Source organism: Oncorhynchus clarkii, chromosome 26, assembly GCF_045791955.1.
Source record: "Oncorhynchus clarkii lewisi isolate Uvic-CL-2024 chromosome 26, UVic_Ocla_1.0, whole genome shotgun sequence".
NCBI classification, from domain to species: domain Eukaryota; kingdom Metazoa; phylum Chordata; class Actinopteri; order Salmoniformes; family Salmonidae; genus Oncorhynchus; species Oncorhynchus clarkii.
This window is the reverse complement of record NC_092172.1, coordinates 4,875,958-4,890,340: the sequence shown is the minus strand read 5'-3', so window position 1 is coordinate 4,890,340 and position 14,383 is coordinate 4,875,958. Positions and strand designations below refer to the sequence as shown.

Here is a 14,383-nt window from a genome sequence, read left to right as displayed (position 1 = left end):
AGTCTGTTTCATTCAGATTTTCTTTACAAGGTGCAGCATGGGCACCCATTCGTCTTGGTCTTTTTGCTATTGTAAATTATGCATGCTCTCGCTGTGTACTCCAAATAGGCCAGATTAGACTGATAAGACTGCTTGAATTCTGTGGACTGATACAGGGTACCTGATTATAATTTTTGTAATCTTTTTTTAATTTCACCATTATGTAACCAGGTAGGCCAGTTGAGAACAAGTTCTCATTTACAACTGCGACCTGGCCAAGATAAAGCAAAGCAGCGCGACACAAACAACAACACAGAGTTACACATGGAATAAACAAACGTACAGTCAATAACACAATAGAAAATAAAGAGTATGTATACAGTGTGTGTAAATGGCGTGAGGAGGTAAGGCAATAAATATGCCATAGTAGCGAAGTAATTACAATTTAGAAAATTCACACTGGAGTGATAGATGAGCAGATGATGTTGTGCAAGTAGAAATACTGGTGTGCAAAAGAGCAAAAACATCCATAAAAACAATATGGGGATGAGGTGGGAAGATTGGATGGGCTATTTACAGATGGGCTGTGTACAGCTGCAGCGATCGGTAAGCTGCTCAGATAGCAGATGCTTAAAGTTAGTGAGGGAGATATAAGTCTCCAACTTCAGCGATGGAGCGCGTGCTACGGGTGGGTGTTGTTATGGTGACCAGTGAGCTGAGATAAGGCGGAGCTTTACCTAGCAAAGACTTATAGATGACCTGGAGCCAGTGGGTCTGGCGACGAATATGTAGCGAGGGCCTGCCGACGAGAGCATACAGGTCGCAGTGGTGGGTAGTATATTGGGCTTTAGTAACAAAACGGATGGCACTGTGATAGACTGCATCCAGTTTGCTGAGTAGAGTTGGAGGCTATTTTGTAAATGACATCGCCGAAGTCGAGGATCGGTAGGATAGTCAGTTTTACGAGGGTATGTTTGGCAGCGTGAGTGAAGGAGGCTTTGTTGCGAAATAGGAAGCCGATTCTAGATTTAATTTTGGATTGGAGATGTTTAATATGTTTACAGTGTAGCCAGACACCTAGGTATTTGTAGTTGTCCAAATATTCTAAGTCATAACCGTCCAAAGTAGTGATAATAGTTGGGCGGGCGAGTGCGGGTAGAGATTGGTTGAAAAACATGCATTTAGTTTTACTAGTGTTTACTAGTTGGAGGCCATGGAAGGAGTATTGCATGGCATTGAATCTCGTTTGGAGGTTTGTTAACACAGTGTCCAATGAAGGGCCAGATGTATACAGAATAGTGTCGTCTGCGTAGAGGTGGATCAGGGATTTTTTTTTCACCTTTATTTTACCAGGTAGGCTAGTTGAGAACAAGTTCTCATTTACAACTGCGACCTGGCCAAGATAAAGCATAGCAGTGTGAACAGACAACACAGAGTTACACATGGAGTAAACAATTAACAAGTCAATAACACAGTAGAAAAAAAAGAGAGTCTATATACATTGTGTGCAAAAGGCATGAGGAGGTAGGCGAATAATTACAATTTTGCAGATTAACACTGGAGTGATAAATGATCAGATGGTCATGTACAGGTAGAGATACTGGTGTGCAAAAGAGCAGAAAAGTAAATAAATATAAACAGTATGGGGATGAGGTAGGTAAATTGGGTGGGCTATTTACCGATAGACTATGTACAGCTGCAGCGATCGGTTAGCTGCTCAGAGAGCAGATGTTTGAAGTTGGTGAGGGAGTTAAAAGTCTCCAACTTCAGCGATTTTTGCAATTCGTTCCAGTCACAGGCAGCAGAGAACTGGAACGAAAGGCGGCCAAATGAGGTGTTGGCTTTAGGGATGATCAGTGAGATACACCTGCTTTGAAAAATTCAGAAAAAAATTCAGAATGGCACAAATTCCCCGATATCAGGGTACTCAACGTGTTTGCTTTCAGAGCATATTTGATCCCAAATTATGCGTGCTACGGGTGGGTGTTGCCATCGTGACCAGTGAACTGAGATAAGGCGGAGCTTTACCTAGCATGGACTTGTAGATGACCTGGAGCCAGTGGGTCTGGCGACGAATATGTAGCGAGTGCCAGCCGACTAGAGCATACAGGTCGCAGTGGTGGGTGGTATAAGGAGCTTTAGTAACAAAACAGATGGCACTGTGATAGACTGCATCCAGTATGCTGAGTGAAGTATTGGAAGCTATTTTGTAGATGACATCGCCGAAGTCGAGGATCGGTAGGATAATCAGTTTTACTAGGGTAAGTTTGGCGGCGTGAGTGAAGGAGGCTTTGTTGCAGAATAGAAAGCCGACTCTAGATTTGATTTTAGATTGGAGATGTTTGATATGAGTCTGGAAGGAGAGTTTACAGTCTAGCCAGACACCTAGGTACTTATAGATGTCCACATATTCTAGGTCGGAACCATCCAGGGTGGTGATGCTAGTCGGGCGTGCGGGTGCAGGCAGCGAACGGTTGAAAAGCATGCATTTGGTTTTACTAGCGTTTAAGAGCAGTTGGAGGCCACGGAAGGAGTGTTGTATGGCGTTGAAGCTCGTTTGGAGGTTAGATAGCACAGTGTCCAAGGAAGGGCCGGAAGTATACAGAATGGTGTCGTCTGCGTAGAGGTGGATCAGGGAATCGCCCGCAGCAAGAGCAACATCATTGATATATACAGAGAAAAGAGTCGGCCCGAGAATTGAACCCTGTGGCACCCCCATAGAGACTGCCAGAGGACCGGACAACATGCCCTCCGATTTGACACACTGAACTCTGTCTGCAAAGTAGTTGGTGAACCAGGCAAGGCAGTCATTAGAAAAACCGAGGCTACTGAGTCTGCCGATGAGAATATGGTGATTAACAGAGTCACCCGCAGCAAGTGCGACATCGTTGATATATGCAGAGAAAAGAGTCGGCCCGAGAATTGAACCCTGTGGTACGCCCATAGAAACTGCCAGAGGTCCGGACAACAGGCCCTCCGATATGACACACTGAACTCTGTCTGAGAAGTAGTTGGTGAACCAGGTGAGGCAGTCATTTGAGAAACCAAGGCTGTTGAGTCTGCCTATAAGAATATGGTGATTGACAGAGTCGAAAGCCTTGACCTGGTCGATGAAGAGGGCTGCACAGTACTGTCTTTTATTGTTGGCGGTTATGATACCTTTTATGATACCGTTTAGTACCTTGAGTGTGGCTGAGGTGCACCCGTGACTAGCTCGGAAACCGGATTGCACAGCGGAGAAGGTATGGTGGGATTCGAAATGGTCAGTGATCTTTTTGTTAACTTGGCTTTTGAAGACTTTAGAAAGGCAGGGCAGGATGGATATAGGTCTGTAACAGTTTGGGTCTAGAGTGTCACCCCCTTTGAGGAGGGGGATGACCGCGGCAGCGTTCCAATCTTTAGGGATCTCGGACAATACGAAATAGAGTTTGAACAGACTGGTAATAGGGGTTGCAACAATGGCGGCGGATCATTTTAGAAAGAGAGAGTCCAGATTGTCTAGCCCAGCTGATTTGTACGGGTCCAGGTTTTGCAGCTCTTTCAGAACATCTGCTATCTGGATTTGGGTGAAGGAGAAGCTGAGGAGGCTTGGGCAAGTAGCTGCGGGGGGTGCGGAGCTGTTGGCCGGATTTGGGGTAGCCAGGACGAAAGCATGGCCAGCCATAGAGAAATGCTTCTTGAAATTCTCGATTATCGAGGATTTATTGGTGGTGACAGTGTTTCATAGCCTCAGTGCAGTTGGCAGCTGGGAGGAGGTGCTCTTATTCTCCATGGACTTTACAGTGTCCCAAAACTTTTTGGAGCTACAGGATGCAAGTTTCTGTTTGAAAAAGCTAGCCTTTGCTTTCCTAACTGACTGCGTGTTTTGGTTCCTGACTTCCCTGAAAAGTTGCATATCGCGGGGACTATTCGATGCTAGTGCAGTCCGCCACAGGATGTTTTTGTGCTGGACGAGAGTAGTCAGGTCTTGATTTAACCAAAGGCTATATCTGTTCTTAGTTCTACATTTTTTGAAAGGGGCATGCTTATTTAAGATGGTGAGGAAGTTACTTTTAAAGAACGAACAGGCACCCTCTACTGACGGGATGAGATCAATATCCTTCCAGGATACCCGGGCCAGGTCGATTAGAAAGGCCTGCTTGCAGAAGTGTTTTAGGGAGTGTTTGACAGTGATGAGGGGTGGTTGTTTAACCGCGGACCCATAGCGGATGCAGACAATGAGGCAGTGATCGCTATCAGAATGAAAACACCTCCATTAATTTACGAACAGATAGTCAATTTGTGCCACAGTTTAGAATACTGATAGATCAGCGATATTTTGGAGATTATTTTGTTGTCAAATAACCGAAAGTGAGCGGTTGTAATCTGAATAAATGGAAAATGGCCATTCTTGAACATGGGGTGAGACAATAAGCCCTTTTAATTTTGTCTGGCTTGCCATACCAAAAAAGAATGGAATACGTTTTGCTCATATAATTTAAACAGGACGCTAGGTGTAGGCAAAACCATAAGCAAATAGGTAAACTGTGATATGACTAAAGAGGTAATCAGGGTGATTTTCCCACAAATAGACAGGTATTTTCCTTTCCATGGTAGCAAGATCTTAACTATTTTTGCTAACTTTCTATAAAAATGTATTGGAGTGAGATAATTTCAGACCATTTTATTGGTAAACTACAAGATAATGTAAAAGTATTTTGTAGTGATCCAATACGTAATACACAGTTGAAGTCGGAAGTTTACATACACTTAGGTTGGAGTCATTAAAACTCATTTTTCAACCACTCCACAATTTTCTTGTTAACAAACTATAGTTTTGGCAAGTCGGTTAGGACATCTATTTTGTGCATGACACAAATAATTTTTCCAACAATTGTTTACAGACAGATTATTTAACTTATAATTCACTGTATCACAATTCCAGTGGGTCAGAAGTTTTTATATACTAAGTTGACTGTGCCTTTAAACAGCTTGGAAAATTCCAGAAAATGATGTCATGGCTTTAAGAAGCTTCTGTAAGGCTAATTGACAACATTTGAGACAATTGCAGGTGTACCTGTGGATGTATTTCAAGGCCTACCTTCAAACTCAGTACCTATTTGCTTGACATCATGGGAAAATCAAAAGATATCAGCCGACCTCAGAAAAAAAATTGGAGACCTCCACAAGTCCGGTTCATCCTTGGGAGCAATTTCCAAACGCCTGAAGGTACCTGTCACGACTTCTGCCAAAGTCGGCTCCTCTCCTTGTTCGTTCGGCGGTCGACTTCACCGGCTTTCTAGCCATCGCCTCTCCATTTTTCATTGGTCCATTTGTTTTGTCTTGTTCCCTGCACACCTGCTTTTCATTCCCCAATCACACTGCATGTATTTATTCCTCTGTTCCCCCTCATGTCTTTGTGTGAAATTGTTTGTGTTATGTGTTAATTGTTGACGCGCAAGACTGGTTTGCTTTTTCCGTGTTGTTCACAAAGATGTTTATTGTTAAACATAAATTATTGTTACTGTTTTGCGCGTTTTGCACTTTTGCCTATGGGCTGGAGGTTTTGACGCAGTTGCGTCCGTCTGTTGGTTTCTCCTGCCTCAATAAAGTGTGCGCCTGTTCACAACTCTCTGCTCTCCTGCACCTGACTTCGCTACCAGTATGCACACACCTGACAGTACCATGTTCATCTGTACAAACAATATTACGCAAGTATAAACACCATGGGAACACGCAGCCGTCATACCGCTCAGGAAGGAGACGTGCTCTGTCTCCTAGAGATGAACGTACTTTGGTGTGAAAAGTGCAAATCAATCCCAGAACAACAACAAAGGACCTTGTGAAGATGCTGGAGGAAACAGGTACAAAAGTATCTATATCCACAGTGAAACGAGCCCTATATCAACATAACCTGAAAGGCCACTCAGCAAGGAAGAAGCCACTGCTCCAAAACCGTCATAAAAACGCCAGACTACGGTTTGCAACTGCACATGGGGACAAAGATCATACTTTTTGGAGAAATGTCCTCTGGTCTGATGAAATAAAAATAGAACTGTTTGGCCATAATGACCATCGTTATGTTTGGAGGAAAAAAGGGGGATGCTTGCAAGCCATAGAACACCATCCCAACCGTGAAGCACCGCGGTGGCAGCATCATGTTGTGGGGGTGCTTTGCTGCAGGAGGGATTGGTGCACGTCACAAAATAGATGGCATCATGAGGTAGGAAAATTATTTGGATATATTGAAGCAACATCTCAAGACAAAGCTTGGTCGCAAATGGGTGTGCCAAATGCACAGTGACCCCAAGCATACTTCCAAAGTTGTGGCAAAATGGCTTAAGGACAGCAAAGTTAAGGTATTGGAGTGGTCATCACAAAGCCCTGACCTCAATCCTATAGAACATTTGTGGGCAGAACTGAAAAAGCATGTGTGAGCAAGGATGCCGACAAACCTGACTCAGTTACACCTGCTCTGTCAGGAGGAATGGGCCAAAATTCACCCACCTTATTGTGGGAAGCTTGTGGAAGTCTACCCGAAACATTTGACCGAAGCTAAACAATTTAAAGGCAATGCTATCAAATATTAATTGAGTGTATGTAAACTTCTGATCCACTGGGAATGTGATGAAAGAAATTAAACCTGAAATAAATATTTCTCTCTACTATTATTCTGATATGTCACTTTCTTAAAATAAAGTTGTGATCCTAACTGACCTAAGAACCGGGAATTTTTACTAGGATTAAATGTCAGCAATTGTGAAAATCTGAGTTTAAATGTATTTTGCTAAGGTGCATGTAAACTTCCAACTTCAACTTGTGTAAGTAAAATCAAATCAAGCTTTCAACACACATCTGATTATTCATTATGAATATGATTTATTTATGGTCTGTGAGAATATCTAAGGGGCTTTTATATAATTATAATACAGGGCTAATAATAATAATAATCGTTAGCTCTCGGAACTCATTTAGAGGCGGCTTCTATCTTAGGGGCGGCAGGCTAGCATAGTGGTTAGAGCGTTGGACTAGTAACTGGAAGGTTGCAAGTTCAAACCCCCAAGGTACAAATCTGTCGTTCTGCCTGAACAGGCAGTTAACCCACTGTTCCTAGGGCGTCATTGAAAATAAGAATTTGTTTTTAACTGACTTGCCTAGTTAAATAAAATATTCAATATGCTTTAAATGATTTATTATCCAAATGTTTAAAGTGTGTGTGGGCGACGGAGAGAATGCGTTTGACTGTTTTTAATATTAGGCTGTTTTTAAACTCTGCAGCTACAATTAAAAAAAAGCATAATCTTTACCATTAAAAAACAAGGTGACCCCCGAAAGCCAGATGGAGATGGTGAAATTAGACACGCAATCTGTCTTTATATTGCTGTAGCATATGCTATGCTACAGTGTAGGCCTACCGGATGATATGAATACTCTAAGTCTGCATGCATTGTGAACTATGCTCCATACTGAGATGGGCTGTCTGTCCCCACCTTGAGTGTTGATTCATCATGCAGAAACCAGATTTAGACATCACATATAGCCTAATTTAACAGTTCCATTTCACACCATGCTGTTCATATGAGTAAGTTATTATAAATGTACCAGTACTCACAGTTATCCCAGGAAAGGGGAGTGGCTTTATTGGTCACTATAAACGTGTTTAGCAGATGTTATTGAGGGTGTAGCGAAATGCTTGTGTTTTTAGCTCCAACAGTGCAGTAATATCTAACAAATAATATCTAACAATTTCACAACAATACACACAATGCACACAAATCCAAAGTAAAGGAAAGGAATTAAGAATATGTAAATATTTGGATGAGCAATGTCGGAGCGGCATAGACTAAGATACAGCAGAATAGAATAAAATATCTACATATGAGATGAAGTGGCTTAGAAGTGTGGTTAAAGTTAGTGTTACGGTTAGGTTAAAATCAGATTTTATGACATTGTGGATGTGCCAGCTAGTGACCATAGCTAGTAACCGGGTTCCCGCCATTCAACGCTAGTTAAGATGTGGTTGGAAAAACTCAAACTGGTACCCAGGGTTGGGTAGATTAGTTTCTAAATGTAATCCGTTACAGTTACTAGTTGCCTGTCCAAAAATGTAGTCAGTAACATAACTTTTGAATTACCAAAGCTCAGTAACGTAATCAAATTACTTCCAGTTACTTTTATACCTCTTCCCCCTAAGAGGCACAGGTTCGCGTTTTTCGTCTTGAATCTTGTTCTGGAGAGTGGTCACTAGCTGGCACATCCACAATGTCATAAAGTCTCATTTTTAACCTTAACCTTAACCACACTTCTAAGCCTAATGCCTAACGCTAACCTTAAAATTAAGACAAAAAAACACATTTTTGTTTTCATTAATTGTTACAATATAGCCCATTTTTACTTTGCAGCTGGCCCATCTAGTGGAAATCGCTCAGTTCTGCCGCAAGGACAAGACTCACCCCAATAAATGTCAACCTGCTTAAGAGGCATTAGAAGAAGACAATAATGAACATTACCAATTGAAGTACGTCTGTTGAGGGATAAATCAATGTTAGAGTTTACATAGCTGGCCATAAATGGTGTTGCATTTCACCTTATGGGTTGGTTATGTTCTAACCCATTGTTTTCTACTACAGATAATAATACGATTAGGTTATATCTTCACATAAAGAAACAGAGTCTGTTAAATTTTCAGTCATTCCAATAATAATACCCCTTGATATTCAAGAAGAGGACTTGGAAATATGGAAATATAGATTAGCCAAATTGTTTTACCTGAGCATAACCCCACAACGGAGGACTTATTAGCCTATTCTGTTGTTCATGATTTTGTTGTCATTAAGCACTGATTGGACTCATTTCTTCGAGTTGAAAAATAAATGCTGCTCTCGGAATGGCATGCTACCGAGTACTACCAAAAGTGCTATTGTATTTGCATGTGAAAAATGTATGTCGTATGCTGCATTTGCTACAGGCCTATATATTGTTTACATTTTTGTTGGTGTCACTATAATATCGCAATCATTTGCAGGTGTTAAGTCTATCAAAGGTGTGCGAGTTAGAGCATGTGTCCATTCCCACTGGGCAAAAACTGGTTGAATCAGCATTATTTACATGTCATTCCAACCAAACAATTCAACGTGATGATATTGAATCAACATGGGAAACTGATTGAATTTGCAAAAAGGCAAGAACGTAAGGGGATTTAGTCCTTTTTTCACCTGACTTTTAACCTAAATCCAATGGCATGGTGAATTATTTGGTTGATTTGACATTAACCAAATATAAATGAAAACTAGACGTTGAACTGACGTCAGTGGATTAGGCCTATCATTTTTTTTATATTGGATTAGGTAGATTGAGCAATAAAATTCCCATTTGTGGTCTTCTTAAATTAACTGGTTTTCGACAGAATATAGCACAATACCATGGGGAGGTTAGAAGGGACGAACTCCCTCAAACTTGTTATAGGCAGGGATCTGCACTATGCAGCTGTTGCAAGAGGCGGAAGGTAGCCTAGTGGTTAGAGCGTTGGGCCAGTAACCGAAAGGTTGCTGGTTGAATCCCTGACCTAACAAGGTAAAGAAAAAAGCACAGTAGCGCACACCAAGCCCACATCAAGCCAACACCTGCTAGCCCACAACAATTCCTACACAGGCTAGCCCACACCAACTCAACACCTGCTAGCCCACAACAAATTCCTACACAGGCTAGCCCACACCAATCCCATGTAAGTCCAATATGGGCTAGCCTACACCAGTCCAACACAGGCTAGCCCACATAAACCCAACACAGGCCAGCACAACACGGAATAGCCTACACCAACCCACCACAGGCTAGCCCACACCAAGCCCAATGTGGGTTAGCCCGCACCAAGCTCACACCAGCCTGACACGGGTTAGCCTAGAATAGCCAAACACAGGCTATCCCTTATTAGCCCTACACAAGCCAGCCCACACCAAGCCCAGTTAGAGGCAGGTGCTCATTCGAATGTTCGTGGGGCGTGGTTTGCACACAGTTCTTTTTGTGCAGCCGTTACTGAGAATGTCATTCCAGTTTTAGTATTATGTGATCCCCATCCCCATTTGTTAAAATGTTGAATAGTTCAACAGTTTATTTTGTAAAAATATATGTAAGGAACAACTTGGTTCTCTTTCTGATACAATGTATCAAATTCCCTAAATATCTATTTTTCTCACTCTCTCTCTCTCTCTGTCTGTTAGTATCACATGGGGTCTGTGCTCTGGCATTACATGTGAACGTGGTGCCTGTGATTACTGTTGCCATGGTTTCACTCACACACATTCTGATCTGGAATGTCTGAATGGTTTAGGTTTCCATGGTTACTGGACCAAATTCACACTGTCATATCTGTTTTGTGTTATACTGTTGTATGTATGTGTGTGTTTGTGTGTGTGTGTGTGTGTGTGTTAGAGCACAGATATATAAATATGTGTATTGTAAGAGTGTGTGTTGTGTGTGTTGTTAGGTCAACCAGGAGAATGTGGTGAAGGTGGGCCACAGGCAGGTGGTCAACATGATCCGTCATGCAGGGAACAGCCTCATCATCAAAGTGGTAACGGTCAGCAGGAATATGGACCCTGAGGACACCGCACGCAAAAAAGGTACTACACCACTTTATGCTATGCTAGAAAAAGGTACGCACCACCTCAGTAGCAGCACAATGCTGCCCCAACAACCAATACTCATGCAAAAACCCTAAATGGATGTTGGGTGTTGAAATGTGCCAATAAAGGTCAAATTCCTAATGAATTGTTTCTGTCTCTGCCTCTCTCTCTCTTTATCTCTCTCCATCTCTCTTTCTCTTAGCCCCCCCACCGCCAAAGAGAGCCCCCACAACCGCCCTGTCTATGCGCTCCAAGTCTATGACCTCTGAACTGGAAGAAATAGGTAAGGAGTAAGCTGATAGGCTCTCACAAAGGAGTCACTGAGACGAGCCTCTTTAACCACGCCCTCTTTTCGATCTTTCCCTTCTGTCCCAATTGGTTTGTTATTTATCTGCCATTAGTGGAAGTCAGTAAAGGTAAGGAGTGGAGCTGAACATACAGTATGTAGCATACTGGTGTGGGAAGGGCATCTAATATTCAACATGCTGATTCATTGACATTTTATTCATCTTTTGAACCTGAAGCTAAGCTGTAGTGTCAAGCCCATTGGTTCAAACCAAAACATGCTGTTAATTATGTTAACCATGTATTGTTTTAGATTGTCATATTTTTGCTATTATTTATTACGGATTTCTCACAGTAATTTGCTGCCTCATTGCATGAGGAGCGGTCGTTTGTGAAAATACCTCCACAGATCATTTTCTTTGCTTAACTACCATGGAAACGAGTATCTGGCTAGTTGTAAAGATGGCATTAGAGTTGCATTAGCGTCTTCGAGTTAGAAAGACAGACACGGTTGTGTGTGTGTGTGTGTGTGTGTGTGTGTGTGTGTGTGTGTGTGTGTGTGTGTGTGTGTGTGTGTGTGTCTGTGTCTGTGTCTGTGTCTGTGTGTCTGTGTGAGAACGTATATCTGCGTGTGTGGGTGTGTGTCTACGTTTGTGAGTGTGTGTATGCAGGTGTGTATGGGTGTATGTGTGGTGGGCTAAGATCTCATTTGAGGGCCCTTGTGTTGAATGGGAGCGCAGTGTGATGGTAATGTGTTCTGACAGAGGGAACAGTCAGCGCTTCTGAGACGGGTTGCTTTAGAACACTGGTGAGAGGAGGAGGAACTGGTGGGCAGCTAGGGACGCACGCTACGCTATAGCACCACCCTGCTAACTCAGCTAGGGACGCACGCTACGCTATAGCACCACCCTGCTAACTCAGCTAGGGGAAAGGGAAACAGAGAAAGAAGAGGAGGAGGAACTGGTGGGCAGCTAGGGACGCACGCTACGCTATAGCACCACCCTGCTAACTCAGCTAGGGACGCACGCTACGCTATAGCACCACCCTGCTAACTCAGCTAGGGGAAAGGGAAACAGAGAAAGAAGAGGAGGAGGAGGAGAGAGGGAGAGAGAAGAGAGTGCTCAAATACAAGGAATTGGGAGAAAGTGAGAAACAGAGAGGGAAAATGGGAGGGAACCAGGGAGAGAGAAAAGAGAGAGAGGAGACCGGGAGGAAAGACAGGGAGAGAGAGAGAGAGAGAGATGGGGATGAAACTTGTGGTGTTGATTTTGGCCGCTATTTTAAGATGTAGTTTTAGTCTTAGTCACATTTTAGTCATGTCATCCTTCGTTAGTTTGAATTAAATTTCCGTGTAGTTTTAGACACAACCATTTTAGTCACTTAATACTTTTTTTCTATTAAAGCTGCAATATGTAACTTTTTGGGTTACCGGACCAAATTCATATAGAAATGTGAGTTATAGATCTGTCATTCGCTTTGAAAGCAAGTCTAAGAAGCAGTAGATATGTAATAAGTTGGCTATTTCTATGCTTCCTGTTCCTAAGTTTAGTTTTTGCGTCTTTTACTTTCGGTTTTGCGCACCAGCTTCAAACAGCTGAAAATACAATATTTTTTGTTATGAAAAATATATTTTCCTGAATTTTAGATGGTACTGTTAGCAGTTGATGTTATTATTCAATAACACAAACCCCAAAGCAAGTCAGGGGGAGAGGAATAGATTTATTTGAAAAGGACAAATCATAGATGTTCTGCTGGGAGGTAGATGATAGATGTTCATTCCCCCTGTCCTCAGCTTTTCTCCACAGAACAAAGAAACAGGATGTCATTTATAACCCCCCACCCCAGCCTGGGGTTGACTTCCATCATGTGCACTTTCAGATCGTCTCGTCCAACTAGATCTACTATCCACTTGTATACCTTAGCTGGCAACATTGATATTGTGGCAGATTGCCATTCATAATTAACCGTATAGACCAGGGATGAGCAAACCTTTTGCTCGAGGGACACAATTTGAAATTCAACTGAATTTCCGGGGGCCTCCCGAGTGGCGCAGCGGCACTGCATCAAAAGTGCTTGAGGTGTCACTACAGACCCGGGTTCGATCCCAGGCTGTGTCACAGCTGGCCGTGACTGGGAGATCCATGAGGCGGTGCACAATTGGCCCAGTGTTGTCTGAGTTAGGAGAGGGTTTTGTCAGGCTGAGATTTCCTTGTCCAATCGCGCTCTAGCGACTCCTGTGGCTGGCCGGGCACATGGATACTGACACAGTCGCCAGGTGTATGGTGTTTCCTCTGACACATTGGTGCAGTTGGCTTCCAGGTTAAGGGGCATTGTGTCAAGAAGCAGTGCGGCTTGGTTGGGTTGTGTTTCGGAGGACGCACAGCTCTCAACCTTCGCCTCTCACGAGTCCGTACGGGAGTTGCAGCGATGGTACAAGACTGTAACTACCAATTGGATACCATGAAATTGGGGAGAAAAAAGGCAACAAAAAAAAATATACTGTATATATATTTTTTTTTATATATATATTATGTCTCGTGGGCCAGATTGAAGCGCCCAGCAGGCAGTAGTTTACCCCCCCTTGATATAGACCATAAAGCCTTGGCTACAGGTTAAACAATTTACATCTCAGATTTCTTCTCCAGGGGGTAAATAACAGCAGTTTCCTTGAAGGGGCTAGAATTTGAGCATTTACAAAAATACCAGAAGTATTTCTGTAGTCCTAATATTCAACATATAGCATTAGTTTTTCCCTTAGGAAAAAAGCAACCGCGACTCGCATTTGGGGAACTGTAAGAGCTGCAGCACAGATGAATGAATAACAGTGTACATGGGAAAATAGAGCTTTTGATGTGATCAAAGCAAAAATAGCCTACATGAAAGTAAGAGAGAGAGTAAACATTGTTTCTAGTTGAGGGTAGTTACAAGTCAAGTGCCCTGGCTTCTCATCAGTTCATAAGATTGACTGGGAGAGCCAGGCAGATCAGCTCAATCGGACCTGCCAACTGAAAGATGTCAATTCTGTCAATGAGAGGATTGGATGAAATATTATGGATGCATGCATGCTTAGGATTGGACAAAACAGATAAAAATTTACTTCATGTCAAATTAAATGTCCATTACTCTCATGTGGAATTCTGGTTTCGTCACATTTTCATCGGCTAAAATGAAAAGTGACTTGTTGTAGTTTTTTTCCAAGACCTCTTGTCTCGTTATTGTCATAGTTTTTGTCAGGAAAAATAGGTAGTTGACAAGTGTTTTTCATCATAGTTATTGTTGACGAAATGAACACTGTGTGCAAGGTAGGAAACAGGAGAAACACTTAATACATCAATAACACTGCTGATCGACCACAGTGGGAGGAAAGGAAGAGAGAGATTGAGATAGAGGGAGCAGATAAATGAAGGGAGAGGGGAAAGGCTGGGAATAGAGAGCAGAGGAGACGTGAAGAGAAAGAGGGAGATTTTTCTGAACTGAAAGTGTCAGGCCAATGTCACCTGTACAGTACGTCCCTGATC

General features: G+C 42.6%; 1 protein-coding gene across 1 annotated transcript in view; it reads left to right on the top strand.

Annotated features, from left to right (window-relative positions):
* Positions 1 to 14,383, top strand: part of LOC139384452 (SH3 and multiple ankyrin repeat domains protein 2-like) — a 149,804-nt gene that overhangs the window by 113,776 nt on the left and 21,645 nt on the right. The window contains exons 16-18 of the mRNA XM_071129219.1: positions 10,442 to 10,577; positions 10,783 to 10,863; positions 10,982 to 10,996. Coding sequence (XP_070985320.1) covers positions 10,442 to 10,577; positions 10,783 to 10,863; positions 10,982 to 10,996 — 232 coding nt within the window. The remainder of the gene's footprint in view (positions 1 to 10,441; positions 10,578 to 10,782; positions 10,864 to 10,981; positions 10,997 to 14,383) is intronic.